General features: G+C 33.9%; 1 protein-coding gene and 1 long non-coding RNA gene across 2 annotated transcripts; both read right to left on the bottom strand.

Moving 5' to 3' along the window:
* Positions 1-5,531: 5,531 nt before the first annotated feature.
* On the bottom strand, positions 5,532-6,542 carry LOC111387864. Its single transcript, XM_023012461.1, has 3 exons — positions 6,234-6,542; positions 5,948-6,095; positions 5,532-5,860 (listed from the first exon to the last, which is right to left on the bottom strand). The coding sequence occupies exons 1-3, from the start codon at positions 6,540-6,542 to the stop codon at positions 5,532-5,534; spliced, it is 786 nt and encodes a 261-aa protein (XP_022868229.1).
* An 11,759-nt stretch (positions 6,543-18,301) lies between these two features.
* On the bottom strand, positions 18,302-20,729 carry LOC111387863. The gene is made up of 2 exons (XR_002701463.1): positions 20,495-20,729; positions 18,302-19,458 (listed from the first exon to the last, which is right to left on the bottom strand). It is a non-coding gene; the product is annotated as an uncharacterized LOC111387863 (long non-coding RNA).
* Between the last annotated feature and the right edge of the window lie 2,441 nt (positions 20,730-23,170).

A 23,170-nucleotide genomic window follows, 5' to 3' on the forward strand; every position in this document is an offset into this window, starting at 1 on the left:
ATAAAATTTTGCTCCCACTAATGTAATATAACATTCACGGATAACCAAAGGAATAAGCAATGCTGCTAAGATCCCGAGTCGCCTAGCCTAGCCGCTTAAGTTAGAGTCTTGGAGACTTCTCACTCAACCCAAACATTCTAAGACTTCGGAATAGCGAGCAGGAGAAAGAGGTGTTGCTGGTTTGGGAAAGGAGTAGGGCCACGGTTGGCCAACTTATCCGGATACGGGTCAAGAAAGAGACAAAACTTGAGCGAGGAGGGGAATTGGCTTCATGTATTGAATATTCATGTTGCGGGTAATTTTCTACTGTCTCTAGCTAATAAATTTAATCCAAACATTTAATTAAAAGTGCAAATTTAAACACGTCCACGTAAAAATAAACATGCATGATAAATTTAATTGTAAATAAATTTCCATGGCGACTAAATTAAAAATAAACGAGGTCACGTGCCAGATTTTAAATTTTTGTTCCAAAGACGAGGCACAACCACCCCATCGAACCGTTGCACTTCGACATTACCCGTACTAACTTGTAAGGCAGGAAAAAGGGGTGAGTATGGAGAATACTTGGTAGGATACAAATATTTGTACAATCCCAAATAACATTTATCATTCATATATCAAAATAAATCGTACCTCACATCATATCTTTAAACCAGTAAGAGCTCATATCTTATCATATCATTCGTACCGGATGGCCATATATGTCATATCATATCATTTCATTAACAAAATATTTATCAATATGAAATAACACAAATTAAACGGGACAATCACTTGTACGTTGTATCCTACCTTAACCTTCAAATGTGCTTCAACCAATGAATAATGTTGAGATAAGAAAGATGTACTACAAATACTTCTGCAAAGTCTTTTCTTGTTTGAGTACACTAAAGATATAGAAATAATGAGTAATAATATCGAATGGGAGAAGTTATAGTGAATGTTACGTGAGTGATGAGAGAGAACAATAAGAGAATAGAGGGAGTTTCTCCTATTATTTGAGTAAGTGGGAAACATGGAAAGTGGGTATTTGAAGGTTTCTTAGACGTGATTAAATTGAGTTGGAGAGAGAGAAACGCAAAGGAATAAAAACGTGTGAAGATATAAAATATACACCTATAACTATACATCTCTCTCTCTCTCTCTCACACACACACACTATATATATAACCCCCCTCCCCCCCTGCCCCTCCTCTTTTTTATTAAAAGTCAACTAATGCCAAACATATGTGACCTCCTTAATTTCTAAATTCATTAATTTAATATAATTAAAAACGATTTAGCATCACATCTTTCAGCCTCGATAACTTGGACTTCGTTCTATCAAATCAAGTGTTTCTCAAGCCTAATCTGCATGATTAATTACAATCTATCTAATGAGTCAAATATTCGTATACTTATCGTTACTCAGTCAATATCTAATTATTTGACCCAAAATTAATATCTGTTATGTATCATCTTAGTCCCTAACTTTTCAAAATAATAAAATATAACACATAAAAATTTAATTCTATTTCACAAAAATTTGGGACTTTACAGCTCCTCTATCACGTCAGCCGCAGCGATGAATCCTACTTCTTCATCTTCATTCCTCCTCATCGGCAATGGAACGAAAATCAACTTCACTTTGTCTTTAGATAGAGACTATAGAAGGCGCAAGAGAAGCTAAAAAGGGAATAGTGTCCAAACCGGATTATGAGCGTGAAGGAGGAATTAGTGGCTGTTGGCCGGAAAAAAAATTTTTCAAACTGGCCTTTGACCAATGAAAAAAAAAAGGCAAAATTATAAAAAACAGTGAAAACCAAAAAAAATGAAGAGAAACCCAATTTTACCCTCACTTGAAAAAGAAGCAGAAGCCGAAGGAGACGGGAAAATACTGTAGCCAGTTGACCCAGTCACCGACAAATAAGGAAAAATAGGAGACCCACTTGGCCAAAATCCCTCTGAAGAAGGTAAGAAATTTATACAAAAAAAAACCATGTTTATATTTTTATTTTTGAAAAAAAGTATGATTTTATACATATTTCTTGAGAAATCCTTGTGTAAATGTGAAATTTTGGATTGTTATTGCTTGGGAAGGAGTGGAGATCGTCGAAAATGGAGTTTTTCGGCGATCTCCTCGACCGGAAATGGTGGAAGACGGTAACTGGTGACTGGGCACGCCGTCTGGGCGTGCCTAGACGCCCAGACGGCCCAGTTAACTGGGCCGTCTGGGCGCCCTTTCCCAGTCAACTGGGCAACCCAGTTGACTGGGCCACCTGGGCACAGTAGTACCCAGGTGGCCCAGTCAACTGGGTTGCCCAGTTGACTGGGCGCCTGTGCCCAACTGGGCGCCTGGGCGCCCAGTCAACTGGGAAGCTGGGCCGGTCGGCTCAGTTGACCCAGTTGACTGGGCCGTCTGTTTTTTTTTTCCTTTTTTTTTCGGTAATTATTGAAGTTAATTAAATAATTATTAATGACTTATATTGTGTTATCTAATATGTAATTATTTATTTGAATTCCTTAATTTGAATGTTTATTATGTATTTAAAATTATTAGTAAATATAAGATGTAAATGTCATATTATTTATCGAAATATTTATTAGTTGCTAATTTAGATTAATTAATTATTTTATATTAAGTAATAGTAAAAAAAATAAAAGAAATAATATAATATTAAATAATTAATATATCTAAAGAATTTAAAAAAATATTTAAACATTTGTAAAATAATAAAAATNCAGCTTGAAGTTCTCACTGAGTTGGCACCGTCGATCGAGGAGGAGAGTCAGTTTTATATTCGCGAATTGCCTCTTCGTACTGCCCATGACAATCAGATGCCTGAGTCCAGGATGGATCGAGATATGGTATGTCACTGTGCAGGATTTGTTGAATATCGCTTCGATCTTGTAATTAAGTGCTTCACTTGTAATATTTATTTTTTCAGGAGGATCGTTCAGTATTACCTCCGTTGAGGATATCACCTCCACCGAGGAGAGCACGTCCAGCGAGGATGTCACCTCCGTTGAGAAGATCACGTCCAGCTACGCCAGAGGTTCAGATGCCTGAGTCCAGCGTTGATCGAGATAGAGTATGTTACTTAAATATAATTCTTCGATTGTCGTTTTATTTTATTTGTTAGGTTATTCATTTGTAATAGTTATTTTTTCAGGAGGGCCGTCCAGTATCGCCTCCTGCACCTAGTCCCCGTGCTTCGACGATTGATTTGTTCGACCTCCTGATGGAGATGAGAGGAGACATGGCAGAGTTACGAGATAATGTCGTGACACTACAAGCTGAGGTCGGGGACATGGCACAGTTACGATATGATGTCGCGATGTTACGAGCTAGGTTAGGAGACCTCCATGCTGAGGTTGCAGCGATACGGGGTGACATAGCAGGCCTTCTTGGGACGAGCAATTTTCGAGATGGAGGAGGTAGCGGAGGGACAGGTCACTATCGGGACGGAGGGGGTGACGAAGGGACTGGTGGCTATCGAGACGGAGGGACTGGCGATTATCGGGACGGAGGGGGTGACGGAGGGGTCGGTGGTTATCAGGGGGGAGGGAGTCAGATGGGGTATGTTGACTCATCGTGGCCATTAGTTGCTGCATTTGATTCATTTTTAGATGACACGATGGGGATGGAGGAGCGAGAGAGGATACCTGTGGTGGAGGGAGTGCCTGCGCAGGATATACCTGAGGACGTGGAGGGGGTACCCGAGGAGAAGAGGGTACCGGAGATGGAGGTGGAGGTGGTACCGAAGGTGAGGGTGCCCGTGCAGGGGATACCCGAGGACGTCGAGGGGGCATCGGAGGTGGAGGTGGAGGGGGTACCCGTGCAGGGGATACCCAGGGATGCCGAGGGGGTACCGGAGGAGGATAGGGTACTAGAACTGGAGGTGGTACCCGTGCACGGGATACCCGGGGATGTCGAGGGGGCACCGGAGGAGGAGAGGGTACCGGAGGTGGAGGTGGTACCCGAGAAGACGCCAGACTCGCCGGTCGTGGTCTTTGTGTCGGAGGAGGTGGTCCCGACAGCGGGCGAGGGGGTCGTCCCGATGGCTGGGGAGATGGAGATTCCCGAGGCGTATGAGGAGCGGGTGGTCGGCAAGAGGCCAAGGGTCCCATCACAGTACGTTCTTTCTCCCTTTACCGCGGAGGCGAAGAGGAGAAGGTTCGTCGACGGGACGCACCCGAATTTATTCAGGGAGGTGGACCACGCCAAGTGGAAAGCCTTTGAGACAGGGTGGAGAGCACTGCAGCCTGGGTAAGTTTTGTATTTTATGTAATTACTATAGTATGCAGACGCTGACACATGTATACTTCATATAACTAAAAATTCTGTTCTTATTTTTTCAGGGCCAGCCGCACGATTGCTGAGAACACGATCTCAAATGCTTACAAGTGGTTCCACGACATCACCACTTCGGGGGCTTGGCTCGCCGACGATGTAAGTGAAATGAAAATATTGTTATTTATTATGTACGTTCAAAATCAATTTTTTGAATGAAATTCATATATTAACTCCTTTCTTTATTGGTGTTTCTTGATGTAGCACATCGACTTGAGCATGGATTTGCTACGGGATCGTGCTGAAAGATATCCAAAATCGTTCAACATTCTTGGCAGACTCATATTGAACACCGAGTTCATCTATGCCGTTGACATTGAGTACCAGTCGTTCCAGGCTATGGGTAGCGAGTACACGGTACCGGAATATATGATGGAATGGGTCGTAGGGATGTGGCCGAGTGTCGGTGGGAAGCCATGGGATGGCTGTACGCATATGTACGTACCAGTATGTGTGAATCATCACTACATTGCAGTGGAAATCGTATTCGCCGACTCCACGATGTATGTGTACGACTCCGATCACTCATGCTCGAGCAAAATCTAGAGTCGGTGTCTGTGATCGTTCCCATGATGGCTAGACGAGCGAACATCACTGTACAAGACAGATTGGCCACCGTGCGGAACACGACGACGACGAGGCAACAAATATCGTAAGTGTTTGTAATTTTCTTTCTGTCATTTACATCTTAGTTTCTAACTAATTTTCGATGTGCTAATACAACATTGTTTAATTGTAGGGGTGATTGCGGCATGTTCGTCATCAAGTACATAGAATTTTTGAGTGTGACATATAAGGTTGATGCAATCAACCAGGCATGGATACAAAATTGGAGAAATAAACTAGCATGTGATTTATTTGAATTTAATGAGGATCCGTAAATAATTGTAAATATTTTTACATTTATTTAAACATCGTACAGTTCATTCATTTATTTGTAATTATGAAAAAATTGTAAAATGTTGATTGCATATGTAATATTTAAGTATTTATTTTACAATATAGCCTACCGTATAATGCACTGTCTAGAAAAAGTTTCGATTTCAAATAATTAACATAAATAATATGCATAACAAATGAATGTAATGAATGAAATGTTTGAAAAAAATACTAAATCTAATAATTCGCATAAATAATATGCATAAATAATTAACGTCAATGTTATAAATAATTACATTGCCAATAGTTATTAAAATTACACATCCGTTACATTGTCATGTAGAGGAATCTGACTTGTACAATATCTTCTAGTATGCCATGTTGCACTGCACCTACCGCACTTACGAGGCTGGGGAAACTCTCCGGTAGATGGTATTCTAGACGTACGTGTACGTCCAGGAGTACGTGGTCCAACTGCTGGTGGCAACAAGTTATTCAGTGGGAGAATGTGGTCGGGCACTTCCCACTCGACTTCATTTGGTACAGGAAATATTGTTTCCGCATATGCTACTCTCCAATAATCAGTCATGTAATACACACTGCATAAGGTGTGTGGTGGTAATCCTCTATGCATAGCCACTACCACTGCATGTGTACATGGAAAACTCTCCAACTGAAACCGTCTACACGTGCACGTGTTATCATTCAAGTCCACAATGAATCCGAAATTACGTGCACATCTCACGGAGAAGCGAAATTGATTCAGTGGTTCTACATAAACCTTTCTTGCCACATCTAGAGTCTTGAAGAGCTTATCCTCTTGAGCCGGGGTTAGCACACTTGCACAACTCTGTGATTCCTCACGTCGATCATGAAACCACTGTTATAACTTGTAGCGAATGTTCTCAATCATTGCAAGAATTGGTAACTCTCGATCTTTCTTGAATAAAGCGTTAAGCGACTCCGCATTGTTCGACGTCATCATGTTGCATCGACGTCCTGGAAAATGTGATCGTGCCCAATGTTCAATCCCCATCTCTGTTAGATACTCCCATGCAGCATGCGATTTACTGTCTATTTCGACCATGAACTTATCAAACTCTTCAAAACTGTAAGCCTCTGCAGCTCTCCTAAACAACGCAACGACACCATTGCCTCGATACCTGGGTTTCAAGTTTCCCTGTATATGGTACATACAATAACCATGATGTGCCTCGGGGAAGACTTCGGCGATACCATTTATTATTGACTGCCCTCGATCGGTTACGAATGCAAGATTTTCGACATCTCCAATTACTTCCCTCAACTTCATGAAAAACCAACTCATTGCTACATCATTTTCTCCGTCGACTATGCCGAACGCAAGAGGGTAAATTTGGATGTTCGCATCTTGGCATGTTGCAATAATCAACTTGCCCCCGTATCTCGCCTTAAGGGTTGTACCGTCGACTAAGATTAGGGGTCGCATTGCATTTCGAAATCCTCGAACACATTGTCCAAGGGCCATAAAGAAATATCTGAAGCGATTTTCGTCATCCTTCTCAATAAAAAATGCCGACCCAGTATTAATTCTTCCCATGTTATAGCAATATCTGGCCAATGTAAATAAAAATAATCATAATTTAGATAATATATTAAATACTAAATGAACAGTAAAATAAACAATTCAATTAAATAATTAATTACATATAAATAAACAATTGAAATTAAATAATTAAAATTTAAAATAACAAAGAAATAAACACTTAAACAATGAAATACCTGGCTAATTTAGCATAACTCTCCTCAGCCGAACCCATCAAATCCTCCAATGCACATTCTTTAGCCTTCCAAGCCTTCTGATAGCTCATGACCACCCCGTACTCTCGTCGAACATCATTAATGATGTCCGAAGGTCTGTAGATCGTTCGTGGATCCTGGAACTTGTGCATTATTTCTCGACCAATGAACCATGATCGGGCCTGCCTATGATCATTTCGACGAATACCCACTTCGCAAGTATGTTCCTGTGCATACTTACGGACTACAAAGAACTCATCCGTGTCCATCTTAGTCGCTCGCAAACGCCAATGGCAATCGTCAACGCAGATAATTGTGTATAACGACTTGTTTGATTTCTTCACTTTAAACTCGAAGTTATGTTTTAAAGCAATCCGGTGCACAGCTTCTTGCAATTCTTTCTTTGATTCGAATAGTTGCTCGACATATACATCTTCATCATCGGGAACTACACGCGAACAATTAGAGGACCGTGTACTCGGTCCGGCCAGTGAGCTCCCACCCGACTCATGTCTCCTACGAGATAAAGCAATCAAATCCTCGTTTGTAAATGCATTTTCATTCTCGTTGTCTTCAACTATCGATGGAATTCTGTGCGTAACACATTTTCATTCCCACTGAACATTTTCATTCATTTGAAATTCACCAAAGTAACAAATTGGGACACATGCTGATGCCATATCTGCCACAAATTAAAAATAAGGAATTAATATATAATTTTTTAAATTGTTCATTTCATATTTAATTTAATTTAATACTTTGAATAATTCATTGATTATTTTAATTGTTTCAAAAATATTTATTTCAATTAGTATTTAAATATTTATTAATATTTATTTCAATAAACAAATAAATTCTAAAATCTGAAAGGGAAAAAAAAAGGGCTGGGCCGGCTGTTTTCCAGTGGCCCAGACAACTGGGCCGGCTGGAAACATTTGGCCCAGCTTTTTTCGTCCGTTTCATCTGAAATTTACGCTCGAATTTTTTATTTTTTCCCCTTTTCAACGAAATAATGTTTAAATATTTATTTTACAGACACCTATAAATTTTTCCTGTAAAATATATACATACAGAGATGAATTTTTTTGTTATTTTTGCTATAAAAAAATTATAAATCTGTGTTTAAATACTGTAAAATTCATCTGCCTTTCTCAAAATAATTATTTACAGATTCAAACAGTAAATTTAACTAAAACAAAATTCAAAATACGTATTTACACTTACCAATTTCCAGTGCCGACTGTGAGTATTGTTTCTTTTTTGAACCTTTGATAATTTTGGGAGATTTCAATATTTTAGCAGGTGGAAGGAAAAAATTCTTTTTTACTGTATTGGAGAAACTGATAACCAAAATTGATTTTGAAATTTACGTATGGAAGTAACAGAATTTATTTAAACTATTAAGGGTATTATTGTCTTTTAAACAATTGATATACTTTTGTAATTATCAAACATGAATAAGGGTAGAATTGTCTTTTTAATGACAATAGGCCAATGTGGTGAATACAATAAAAAAATGGTCAAAATGAAAAATTGGTTGTTTGACCAAGCCATTTTAAAAAGTACCCCCGTGAAATAGGCTGCATAGGATTGAACGGTGGAGGAAAAAACAACAATAATTGATATGTAAGGAGTAATAGAAAATGAACTAACATTAGTCAACAATCATAGCTTGCCTCTCTTTTTTTGTCCACATATGCAATAGGGATATGTAAGGAGAAATTAAAAATGAATAGTAATTTGAGATTCTCTCTTTTAAGAGAGTAGGTTAATATAATATAAAATAATAATAAGTAAAGTGAGGTGAAGTGATAATAGTCATAGTAATAGTGATTACAAAAAACTACAGACAAAACAAATGATTTCAAAAATAAATAAATCAATCAAAAATCTTCAACTTGAAGCAAATATGTCAAATCTATATGCCTCGGGTCAATAGTCTTCAATTTTTGCATCAATCTTCTATTTTTTTCCCTAAAATTTTCAAAAAAGTTCAAAGACAAACAATAAATAAAGAATTTCAAACTTTAAGTAGTTCTGGAAAAATGGAAGTTGGAATAAAACATACACAACAAGAATAATAAAGGAACATATTGTAGATATTTGGGGGGTCAATCTCATGAACAGTGCGAACCAGTTTGGGAACAGTTAACTTAACCAAGTGTGAAAACTAACAATTAGTAGAAACTTTTGAAATGAATACACACATATATAAATAGATATAGAAAGCAAGATTACAATATCAACGGGGGCTTTTATGTGCTTGACAACAGAAGTAGAACACCGGTTCCCTTTAGCCTCGTGTTCTACATAAATCAAGAAAGTAAGACAACCAATTACAAAAGAATAACATAAATAATACACACGATTACAAGTGCTTATGAAGAGTAGAATACCATTTGATGTTAAACTATTGAAGATATTTTTCTGCATGGTTTGTTCTAATCTGTCAACTGCTCAATCAAAAGTATAGTATGCGAAATGTCACCACAAATTCTTTAAAGTAAATTTCTTATAATATTGTCAACACATTCCTTTTTGAGAGCAACAATTAATCGGTTCTCACAATATTAAACAATTTTCATAACATTCAAGTTAATGTTACAACGGGGTGACTAAGATATATGAAAAGAATACTTTCAAACTCTGATGCTTGGACTCTTCGAATTGGTAAGAGTATTCATGTCGAATACGACACGACACGACATAAGTACGAGTATGAGATGTTGACCTATGATTGACTTCATTCTCAATGTTTTGATTATAACAAACAAGATTGATATTTTTTCTAACAATTTATTTTGAGTGATGATAGTTCAATGTTAAAGTCTATCAAGCAACATATATTGGGTTTGAAATGAAGATCAAATTGGAAGTTGCTTATACATTCAAGTCAAATCATTAAAGAATAGGCTTAAAAGTTAAACGCCAAAAAAAATCAAGCATTGAAGACCAATGACAAGAAAGATGAAGATCAAAAGTTCGAGAGCCAAACATGGAAAAAAAATTCGGAGGAAGATCAAAGACTTGATTTCCTAGGCAAAATGTAAAAGTACTAACACTTTGATATTTGACAATGAATAGTAAAGCTCAAAATCCCTCTATGCATTAAAAACAATTTTTGTGCATTAAAAGTCATTCCAATGCAATGTTTTGATCAAATATAAAAATGACTTTTAAAAGTAATATTTGGACTTTAAAAAATACTTTTATCATGAAAAATTAGTTAAAAAAATATTTTCCAAAGGTCCACACACTTCAAAACATTCAAATTGAAACAAACGAAGTCAAAGCGTAAAAATACTGTGCTACTGGGACAGTCAACCACCCAGAGAGATGGTCGATCGGACCGGACACCCTCTAATGGTCCAGAATTTGACTATTTTGACTTCTAATTTTAGCTGCACAAACGACTATATTGATCTTTAGGACAAGAGGTGGTCGACTGGACTAGTCTTCCGCAAATACAGATTATTTTCTTGTTTTTGAACTCTATAAATATCCTCACTCTTTCCATTCTTCACAAGATTTCCAAGTGAATCAAAGTGAGATATTTTTATTTTAAGAATCTTTGAGCTTTCATTTGCATTCATTTCATTTGTTTCTTCATATCTGAAACTTTGATTGATTCAAACCCATTAATCATCATTCTCATCGAAGTTTTTCATCTTACTTTGTGTTTAACTTATTTATATCATTCTTAAAAGAGTGGTATATTCTTGAAGAATGTATTTGCACTTACATTACATAAATCTTTCTACTTCTTCATATTGAAAAACTTTGATTGCTGAATCAAAATTTTTGAATAATTTCCACATCAAAGTTTTTCATATCTCTTTGTGCTCAACTTATTTATATCAATTTTCAAAGAGATATATTCTTGAAAAAGTACTTTGCACTTATATTGCAGAAACTTTTCAACTTCTTCATATTGAAAACTTTGATTGATTGAATCAAATTTGTAAAATTATCATATTCATCAAACTTTCTCATTTCTGTCTTAGTACTTGATTTGTTATAATCATTTATTAAAAGATGATATTTCTTGAGAAGATTATTTGAATTTACATTGCATTTAATTCTTCATCTTCTAATTGAATTACTTTGATTGGTTGAACTTAATTTTTAATTATTATTTTCATCAAAGTTTTTCATCTAACACTTGAGTTATCATTTGTTACTATTCATTGGAGTGTTAACATTTCTTAGTACTTAATTTGTTTTGTATTATTTATCAAAAGAGGATTTGATTGTAAAAGCACTTTAATAAAGTGTGAGTCGTGTTGAGATCCCGAAAAGCTCAACAATGTGTAAGTATTGGTGCTCCTTGTTGTAAGTCACTATGTGGGTCATATTGAGATCCTGTAAAACTCAATAGTGTGGGTCATGTTAAGGTTTCGTAAAGCTCAACTTTGTAAATGATCGATGCTCCTTGTTTGTAAGTGACCAGAAGCTTTGTAAAGGGGTTGGATTACACCATAAGTCAATCAGCATAGTGAAAAGGCCTTGCTGGTGCTGGAGAGCTTGGTAACAGAGGACGTAGATCATTGCTTTGGATCGAACCTCCACAATTATACCGTTTGCATTCTCTTTCTCTCTTTTAATTATCACTTTTATACTTTCGTTGATTATTTGAATTTATCAATTTAGTCTTTACTTGCTTTCTTATTCATGCCTATTTATTTAATTGACATATTTGCTATCATATTCGTTTATATATAGAATTAATTTTTGAAAATTTTTAAAAAACCAATGCACCCCCCCCCCTCTAGGATAGTTATTCCTGGGCTTTCAACTGGTATCAGAGTTTAGTACTCATTTTCAAAGATTTCACAATCTTGAGTAATGGCTAACCCAAATTTTCAAAATCTTGAGGGGTATTATACAAACCAACCTCCTTTCTTTAATGGTACTAATTATAACTATTGGAAAGCTAGAATGACAATATTTATTCAATCAATAGATTATAATATTTGGGAAGTTATTGAATTTGGTCCATATGTGCCAAAAAAGTTTATTAAAGAGGATGGTAAACCGGATCAAATAATTCCTAAACCTAGAGAAGAATATAGTGAAGTAGAAAAACAAAAATAGTCTTTAAATGCTAGAGCAAAAAATATACTTTAGTGTGCTTTAGATAGAAATGAATTTAATCGTATTAGTACATGTGATTTTGCCTATGATATTTGGCATGCTTTAGAAGTTGCTCATATTGGAACTAGCAAAGTGAAAGAAACTAAGATAAGTCTTTTAGTTAAAGATTTTGAAGATTTCTTTATGAAAGAAAATGAACCGATTGTTGACATGATTACTCATTTTATCGATATTATTAATGGTCTCAAAAGCTTTGATCGAAAATTCACTAACGGTGAACTTGTGAGTAAAGTTCTTAGGTCACTCTCGAAAGAATGGGGCCCATTGAAAATGTTGATAGAGAAAACACCAAAGATATCAAAACTTATCCATTGGAAGAGCTCTATGGAACATTGATAACATATGAGCTAAATCGCACCAAGATGAAGGAGAAAACAATGAACAGCAAAGAAGAAGAAGAAAGGTGCCAAATTGCTTTAGAATCAATATTTGATTAAAGCACTTCAAGTGAAAATTTGAACAATGAAGAACTTGATAATCGAGTTCTACTTATTAAGAAATGGAAAAGTTTCCGCAACAATTGTCAATTCAAAAAGAAAGAAGAAAATGGTGGAGAGAAGAATAGATTCATAAAAAAGAAAGCACTTCAATCAATATGGGATGAGAGTGATGATGATGACCATGAAGAAGATGGAAGTCAAGAGAAAATTGCAAACATGTGCTTCATGGCCTTCGAAAATGAGGTAAACATAAATGACAAATCTTTATATGATGAATTATCTACCTCATATGATGAACTTCTTGAAGAATTTGAAAAATGTGCTCTCAAAAAGAAAAATTCTTTATTAGAAAAAGAAGTATAGAAACTTTTGGAAACTCAAAATAATTTTGAAAAAGAAAAACTCAATTATGATTCTTTAATTAAGGAGAATTTCTCTTTGAAAGAAAAGATTTTAGATTTGACACAAATTGTTCACAGATTTACTCAAAGAAAGAAAGTTTTTGATTAAATGCTTGGTGAACAAAAATATGTTTTTGATAAAGGAGGAATTGGATACAAATCATTTTTAAAACAAAAGCTTTTTGAAAACTTCTTTGTTAAAGCTTCTACTTCCCCTATTTCAAACATGACATGACATGTAATTTTTACGACAAAAATGGACATTTATCTTTTAATTGTTTAATAAAAAAAAAGGTCACTTTGAGAGCAGATACAAGTGGATTCCAAAGTCCACAAACACTAACAATCAAGGATCCAAAGTTATACGAGTACCAAAGAACAAAAATTTAATTATTTTGTAGGTATCAAAGAAAATAAAGGGCAAACAGTCTTGAGTTAATGGATGTTTGAACATATAATTGGGAAACAAGCTCTATTCTCAAAAAGAAAGAATGGAGTTCAAAATGAAAGGATTGGAGTCAAGAAACACTCCAAAGAGTTCATCAACCAAATTGGACGATCAAGGTAGTTTCGTATACACATCAAAATATTGAGGTATGGTCGAACTTTTCTTACTTAACTTATAGTAGACTTGATATTATGTTGGGTACGAGCTTATGCGCCATATTTCAATATGATCATAAAGAATAGCACATTTGCATCGAAAAACGGATTTTTAGATATCTTAGTGGCACTGAGACATTTGATCTTTGGCATCCAAAGGTACCGACCTCGATTTACTAGCTATACGAAAAATTAATTGGCCAATAGTTTTTACTAATCCTCTAGCTCTTGATAGACTTCACATATTTGAAGAAGTTCGAAAACTCTAGATGAAATTGAAATATGTGACTAATATGTTTGCTTTATGCCTCTATAATAATAAATTTCAAAATTTTATTAAAAATAGGGAAACAGACGTCCGAATTGACAAAAAGTAAATCCAATATTATGTATTTCAAATTGAATGTGATGTATTATGTTTTGATATCAATTGTTCAATCTTATTTTCAAGCTTCAATAAGAAGGATAGTGGTCTTGATGCTTTTGAAAATAATGTCAAAAAAAAAATAAAAAATCATTGAAATTATTGGTAATCACCCATCTTCTTTTATTGAAAATTGTTTTCTTAATAGATAACATTAGGCAGAATCTATTTTATTTTTAGTCAATTTTATCATATCAAACTTGATTCTTCCTTATTAAGGATGCTACATCAAAAGGAGTAATGTTTATATAAAGCCAAAATAAGGATGTTTATGAATTTAAAAGTGAAGAAAAATGTTTATCACATTTTAGAAGATACTTGATTGTGGCATAAAAGATTAGAGTCATGTTTGCATGGATCAACTTTCAAATATCTCCAAAAATTGTTTTTGATAAATGTATGCCATATTTGAAATTTGAGAAACAGAAAATTTGTGGCATGTCAATTCGAAAAATAAGTGTAGAGCTTCTTCTAACTTAAACAATATTCTTCAACAACAAAACATGTTCAATTTCTTCACATGAATCATTTTGAACCATCTAGATTCACAAGCTCAAATGGTAGGTATTACACTTCGTTGTTATTGATGACTATTCTAGATTTCTTAAGTCCTATTTTTGAACCTAAAGATGAAACTTTGAATAATTTAAACTCTTTGAAGAAAGGTTCAAAATGAAAAGGGATACACTATTATATGTTTGAAGTGATCATGATGGAGAGTTTGATCATTTTGATTTTGATGACTTTTTTTTTTTTTTTAATGGCTATGAACATTATTTCTTGGCTCCTAGAACTCTTCAATATAACAGTGTGGTAGAAAGGGAGAATCATACATTGTTAGAAATAGCTCAAATTATGAAAATGGTTTCCAACAATATTTTCTTTTAGCATTGTGTTCTATGTTAAGAGTAAATTTTTTTTGGTGAGTTTGCATTTTTGACATATAGTGTTTTTCAAAATTATTTAGTTGCAAATTTTCTTAAACACTAAAATTTGGGAATTATTAATGAATTTGAACAATGTGGTTAAATTGAATTTATACTGAATGTTTTCGTATGATTGGTTGGAATGTATATAGATCTTATCCAAATGATTATACTTTCGTCATTTCATACTTTGATTAATATTTTTACTATAAAGTGTTGATTATTCTCTTGTTTAAACCTGCACATATTTGGCATCTTATGATTAATTGATGGGGAATATATTACTATTTTCTATGGTTGACTTAAAGTGTCGATCTTATATGACATACTCTACCTATATGCTAACTTTTTGAGATAGGATTTGAAAAACATTATATTTCTTATTTTAAAAAAATAAGGGAATACATGTATAAAAGATAGGGGGAAATGTGATATCTAAATATTTTCTATGGTCATGTTTTGATCTTAAATGTTATATCTTTTTGCTTATGCCCAAGGGGGAAATATAGGGAGATGATTATGCATGCTTTGAATTGAAAATATAATATGCATGTAGTGAGATGATTATGCATGCTTTGAATTGAAAATATAATACGCATGTAGTGAGATAATTATGTGTGCTTTGAATTGAAAATCTAATATACTTGGAGTATATGAACAAGAGGAAAAAAGTGAATTTATGCTTTAAATATGTGGTTTTTGATTTATAAAAGTAAGGGGGAATAGAATTATGAGATAAATTCATAATGTATATTCCTTTATCAAATTGATATAAATTGTTCAATTCTATCTTGCAAATTATCTTGTTTGTTATAATTAAAAAGGGGGAAATTGTTGATCTATAGTTGACTTCGTTCTCAATGTTTTGATCATAATAAACAAAATTGATATTGTTTCAAACAATTTATTTTGAGTAATGATAGGTCAATGTTAAAATCTATCAAGTAACATATATTAGACTTGAAATGAAGATCAAATTGGAAGTTGCTTATACATTCAAGTCAAATCATTCGAGACGAGAGCTTAAAAGATAAAAGTCAAGCATTAAAGACCAATGACAAGAAAAATGAAGATCAAAAATTCAAGAACCAAACATGGAAGAAACTTCGGAGGAAGATCAAATACTTGATTTCTTAGGCAAAATGTAAATGTACTAACATTTTTTATATTTGTCAATGAATGGTTAAGCTCAAAATCCTTCTATGTATTAAAAATAATTTTTGTACATAAAAAGCCATTCCAATGCAATGTTTTGATCAAATATAAAATGACTTTTAAAAGTGCTATTTTGACTTTAAAAAATATTTTTATCATGAAAAATTAGCTAAAAATATTTTCCAAAGGTCCATGCACTTCAAAACTTTCGAATTGGAACAAACAGGGCCAAAATGTAAAAACACTGCGTTGCTGGGCAGTCAACCGCCTAGAGAGGCAGTTGACCGGACCGAACACCCTTTAACGGTCTAGAATTTGACCGTTTTGACTTCTGATTTTTGTTTTACAAACGGCTATATTGATCTTCTGGACAAGAGGCTGTCAACAGGACAAGTCTTCCGCAAATATAGATTTTTTTTCTTGTTTTTGAACTCTATAAATATCATCACTTTTTCCATTCTTCACAAGATTTCCAAGTGAATCAAGGTGAGATATTTTTATTTTAAGAATTCTTTGAGCTTTCATTTGCATTCATTTCATTTGTTTCTTCATATCAAAAACTTTGATTGATTCAAACCCATTAATCATCATTCTCATCAAAATTTTCCATCTTTCTTTGTGTTTAATTTATTTATATCATTCTTAAAAGAGTGGTATATTCTTGAAGAATGTATTTGCACTTACATTGCATAAATCTTTCTACTTCTTCATATTGAAAAACTTTGATTGTTGAATCAAATTTTTGAATAATTTCCATATCAAAGTTTTTCATATCTCTTTGTGCTCAACTTATTTATATCAATTTTAAAAGAGATATATTCTTGAAGAAGTACTTTGCACTTATATTACAGAAATTTTTCAACTTCTTCACATAGAAAACTTTGATTGGTTGAATCAAATTTGTAAAATTATCATATTCATCAAAGTTTCTCATTTCTGTCTTAGTACTTGATTTATTATAATCATTTATTAAAAGATAGATATTTCTTGAGAAGATTATTTGAATTTACATTGCATTTCATTCTTCATCTTCTCATCGAATTACTTTGATTGATTGAACTTCATTTTTAATTGTCATTTTCATCAAAGTTTTTCATCTAACACTTGAGTTATCATTTGTTACTATTCATTGGAGTGTTAATCATTCTTAGTACTTAATTTGTTTTGTATTATTTATCAAGCGAGGATTTGATTGTAAAATCACTTTAATAAAGTGTGAGTCGTGTTGAGATCCCGAAAAGTTCAAAATTGTGTAAGGATTGGTGCTCCTTGTTGTAAGTCACTATGTGGGTCATATTGAGGTCCCGTAAAGCTCAATAGTGTGGGTCGTGTTGAGGTCCTGTAGAGCTCAACTTTGTAAAGGATCGGTGCTCATTTTTTGTAAGTCATCGAAGCTTTGTATTGCACCGTAAGTCAATCAATATAGTGAAAAGGCCTTGCTCGTTTGGAAGATCTTGACAATGGAGGACGTAAATCATTGTTTTGGATCGAACCTCCACAATTATACCGTTTGCATTCTCTCTTACTCTCTTTTAATTATTGCTTTTATACTTACGTTCATTATTTAAATTTATCAATTTAGTCTTTACTTGCTTTCTTATTCGTACCTATTTGTTTAATTGACATCTTTACTATCATATTGGTTTATATCTAAAATTAATTTTTGAAAAAGTTTTAAAAACCAATTCACACCCTCTTAGTTAATCATTCTTGGACTTTCATGAGATATGTGTTGGAACCTCCAAATTTCAACCGAATACTTCATGATTTTTACTTCTTTCTTTTTTCTATCACTTCTCTTTTTTCTTTTTTTCCCTCTTTGTATCAGTGGTTTGTGATTTTGTTTATATAAAATGAAAATATGTTTTATATAGTGCTACATAATACTCCACTAAGTCCAAATTACAATTAAATCCCTCATTTTCAATTTTATATAACATTTAGTAATTAACTTCCCATAATTGAAAACTAAACTCCAAAATTTTATTTTATTCACTTTAACTCCTTATTCAATACTCAGTTCCTTATTTATGAACAATTAATTTTGATTTATTCAAAATGACATTTTGAATTAGTAAAAAAATTGAAACTTGAAAGATGTACCCACGTATCCTTTTTCGAAATTTGAACTCTTTTTAGTCAAATTTTAGAGGTACAAAAGGAATTCTCAGTAACAAAACATATTTTCCACAATATTCACCAAGTGTAATTTCAGCAAGAATTATATTTATATAAAATTTCCTACAAGGCACATCACGTTGCATAACCCTTCAGAATGATTGATATTCCGCAATAATACTACGAGACAATATAAGCTTCAATTCATGCGGCAAAATATCATTTGCAGGCCCTGTTCTAATTTGTCAATTGTTTCTTCATAGCTAGTCACGAGAAGAAATGACATGAACTAACTTCAAAATTGATTGCAATGGTAATGTAGATATGTGAAAGTACAAAGGAAAGGAGTCAGCAACAATATTAAGTCAAAATTCACTAAGCATATGCCCGTGATAGAAAAACGATCTCATAGTCTATATTGAGGAGTAAGGAAAGGGCTTCCACCAGAATGAGGTCTTTCTTTCATGCGCTTGGGCTTTCTTTGATGATGGGTACGCCTGTTGTGTTTTGGACATTCTGTGGGCTTTCGAGTATGCACTCACATCAAATTTGACCCCAAAATTATGTATCACGAGTGCGAAAGCCTGTATAAATCAATGAGCTCTTCAAAGCTACAGGAGACACAGGTAATAATATACCTTGTAAAACATCAATGAATCTTGCAGTGAAACACTTGTGTTTCAGGGAATTGAAATAAAATCAAATCTAAATGTCTCACTTTCCCCGTGTCTTTATACAAGAAAAATTGCTTTTATTCTACAATAGATAAATTGCTGTAGAACTTGAAATCAAGTACTAAAACTGAACAACAATGTTTACGTTCACATATTAATATAGGGATCAACTCTCTCATGAACGCACCACTTTCTTAAAACAATTTCAAATATAAGGTACATATCAGCCTCTCACCAAACAAGAAGAAACTAAAGCAGTCCTTCATTTAGTCTAGACCTATATAACAATCAAATACATTCTCAACTACAGATTCTGAATGATAATGAAAAAAGAGAACAAAAATTTCACGACATCCTTTCCATTATGTTTTCCAACTAAAATTCTTTCTAAATTGTAAAGGCTATGAAAACCTCAATGAAATACATAATCCCACTCAGACTAACCTGATTCCCATTAACATCTCCACTACCCAAAAATCAATTCCCCTATTACATATCACATCGAAAACCTCCAGCTTCTCGCACTTGAAATGAAATGCATGCAAAACATCTATTCAAGGAAATAACTTCTGCAAGCATAGCAAATAGACAAATAGATCATGTTTAAATCACAAGTATGTATACATTTCCGTGCATATTGTAATAAACAAGTTAATTAAGGCAATGTATCAAACATATAACGAGCAAACAAATTGAACTTCCACTTCTCATATAATAATCTGATTTCAGATAAAATTAAGAAAGACCAAATTAAAAATAATGGGTGAAATCTAATCTTTTGACCAAAATTTATAACTTACGCAGTTTTGAAGACTTCAAAGGAAACAAAAAGGTGAATATGGCTATTGGTATAGTAGAAAACTCAAACAACATTTGGATTAAGCAAAAAGTTTCGTCTTTCTGCAATTTTTCGAGCCTCTACATACACAGAAAAACTTAACCCAAAGTCACAGATGTTAACAATTTAGAAAGATAGCACATTGTACTTACCTTGTGTGATCCTTCCTGTTTCAGGACGAATTTGACAATGGCATGTTCATTAATAATAAACTGAAATTGAAAGAAATCATTGCAGGAACGTTGACAAATTATATTGTTCTAAATAGAACTAACCATCAAACAACAATCTTAGCAGCCTTCTGAGGTATAATTTGGTGTTGTCAATGAAAATGTATTAAGGCGTCAAAAAGATCCAAGGCATCATTTGGCAAAGTTTGGATATAAACCCCATATAAACAACAATATTTTTAATTTTTCAACATGGATTATTTGGAATACAAAACTTCTCTAAAATCTATAAAATCAAACAAGAATGTATGAACACCAAAAAATCAAAGTGTAGATTTAAAAGTTCATTTCTATTAGACTATTACATAAACTTCTCCAATAGACCTGCGATAAATATATATACTTTATACAGATTATAAATGTCCATGTTGGATGGAACAAAGTACTTGGTCTTTCAAGATTTATGGCACAAGTTAATATATACTTAAATAAACTATTGCAATCAACGACAACAGTAACCCGCGCTTGCACTGCAGCTAAAAAAATCAGAAAATCTAGACAAAAGGAAAAAATTGAAGGCATGAGAATTATACTTACGGATACATGTCGCAATTCCTTCAAATTTCTTTCAATAATCAAGAGAAAAAGAGAAACGGAAACAGCGCTGAATAGTGCAGTTGATTAAATCGGAATTCTCAGATCGTTGAAGGAATTTCTTTCAATTTCTTCAAAGGTTGCTAAATGAAGAAACAGCGCTGCAGTCGCCAATTGGATTTGAGAGGGATTTTGTTTCGCTTCTTTTCTACTATGGAGTGAGAAAGTTATAAATGGCATTGGGTACCACATCTATTTGCCAAAAGATAAGAGAGATGTTTAATAAAAAAAAAAAAAAGAAAAGAAAAGGTTGAACCCTAACCTTGAGGGTCCCACAGTCTCACCCCTAAAATTTTGTGAGGGAGGTAAATAACGGGATGTGCCCCACCAGGCCAGGAAATAAGAGTTGCATGTACACTGCGCTTATAAGGAGTCCAATTCCATGTTTCAGGAATTGAACCCCCACACTGCGACTATCAACAAGGCATGTGATAACCTCACTCATGTCCTTTGCACCACTAAACTATGTCCCGAGGGGTGATAAGAGAGATGTTTGATACATAGGGAGCATGCTGCAGGTTTACAGACCTCCTTGCCAAATAACACACAATCGCGGGCTCGACGTAATTTTTTTTTTTTTTTTATTTAGAGACCGACCCCTACAGTGAGGGGTAAGACCCCTAGAGGAAATGCTCTGTACGAAGAGCATTTTCCAATACATAGAAGTGATATAATAAACCATTAGACCTGATTTTGAGAATTAATGAAATGTGTATTTAAGGGTAAAATAGGAAAGAAACAAATGCCTCCTAAATGAATAGTGCAAGCAAGATTGCCTCTTTTAAGGTAAAGTAGGATATATATATATATATAGGGATGTCAAACGAGTCGAGCGGCTCGTTAAAAGTCGACTCGTGGGCTGCTCGGGCTAGTCATTTTAGGGGGCTCGATCCCATGAGCGGCTCTTGGGCCTTGTGCCCACGAGCCGTTTTGGCGAGCCCACGAGCTCGTGGGCTCCTCCAAAAAATTGAAATATTTTTAAAAATGGTGCAAAAAAATGTGTAAAAAAAAAATTAAAAAAACACGAGATGGCGAGCGGCTCGTGGGATCGGATCAGCTAGGCTCGGCCCACGAGCTCGTGGGCCGAACCGATCTCGTGGATTAAAGGGCCGAGCCGAGCCATCCCTATATATATATATGGTAGAATCGGGATTGTGGGTTGCTAGTAAAATAGTCGTCTCAAGTAATATTAGTGGACAAGAAGTCTTCTTGGATGATTATTTACACTATAATTGTCTCGATAAGAACCTTACTTTTAAAAAAACTTACCTAATGGGACAAAAACAGAGTAAAACATGATACACTTGATTGTCAAAACCTTGAGTGCAAAAGTCGTCTAGCTAAAAATTTGACAAGAAATCTAGTGGGACAAAAATGGAACGAAGAAAAATAAATTAAGACCACGAAATATCTTCATGTCAATTTTTTGAGTTTGCACATCCCTCTCTCGCACACCATTTTGTTTTTTGTTTTTTTGTTTTTTTTTTTTTTTAAATTAGTCTATGTGGAAGTCGGTAATTTTATTGCGGGTAAATCAATCACATTATTATTAGAACAAATTTGTCGAACACCAATGTTACTAATTTTCAAAAAGTTGTGTGTATAAAGGTATTTCGAAGATCGAAATTTCGCCTTGTCCAGGGATGGAGATAGTCCTAGAGTTTAGGGGACTAAAAATTCAGTCTAGTCCATAATGTATTTTTACCATTCTCATTATATAACTTGTGAGCATTATGAGATACAAGCACCTGCAAGTCCACCTCAAAAAATAAAGAGGGGCAAGATTCTTCATTTTCAATCGCTTAGCAAGGTTGTAATTCCGGTGCCACATAAACAGGTCTTTAACGTCATTGGAGACGGCCAACATTATTCTAGTTCATCAATCATCAAGCTGACAAGCACATGAAAATTAAATAAAAAAAAATTAATCAAGAAATTATCTAACCCAAACTTTGAACTTAGAGTGTGTTTGATTGCCTATATTTTCCATAAAAAAATGTGTTTTGTCTATTCAAATTCCTACTTTTGTCCTGATTGATTGCCATTTTTTTTCATGAAAAATATTTTCCTATTTTTGGTCACGTAACCATATTTTTCTCAAAATTAAGGAAAATATTTTCTTTAGGAAAGTATGATTTTATTTTCCACGGAATTCACTCTCTCTTATTTATCCACTCTTTCTCATTAACCCAACAATAAAATATGGACAAGTATAATATTTTCTAGGTTGAAAATTAAATTAATCAAACACATTTAATTAATAATTTCTATACAAATAAATTCTAGGCAACTGAATTGCCTATAATTTATTTTCTTTCCATGCAAGTTCCATACTTACAATCAAACGCACCCTTAAGATTTAAAACATAGATACCAAAGATCTCCAAAATTCGCCCATGTTTGTTTAGCATTAAAGTGTGAAAATGAATTTTGAAATAGTGAATTTTCAGAGAACGTGTGATTAAAATGTAGAAAATTTTTTTAATTTAGGTGAAAAATGTTTCATTGTGAGAATGTACGATTAAAAAATAAATTTGAAAAAAAAAATTTAAGATAATGATAGACTGACAGGGACTTATATTCATTCTTGCCTTCTCCCTATTATTCTTCACTTCTAAG

The sequence above is a fragment of the Olea europaea genome, unplaced genomic scaffold (assembly GCF_002742605.1).
Source record: "Olea europaea var. sylvestris unplaced genomic scaffold, O_europaea_v1 scaffold4314, whole genome shotgun sequence".
Taxonomy (NCBI): Eukaryota; Viridiplantae; Streptophyta; class Magnoliopsida; order Lamiales; family Oleaceae; genus Olea; species Olea europaea.

What these genes read in the sequence shown, in the direction of transcription:
- LOC111387864 (XM_023012461.1), bottom strand. Translation starts at nt 6,542, where the DNA reads ATGAGTTGGTTTTTCATGAAGTTGAGGGAAGTAATTGGAGATGTCGAA. An exon ending in AGATGGGGATTGAACATTGG is followed by an intron (nt 6,096 to 6,233) that starts GCACGATCACAT and finishes AAGTTATAACAG; the next exon opens with TGGTTTCATGATCGACGTGA. An exon ending in CTTCTCCGTGAGATGTGCAC is followed by an intron (nt 5,861 to 5,947) that starts GTAATTTCGGAT and finishes GTACACATGCAG; the next exon opens with TGGTAGTGGCTATGCATAGA.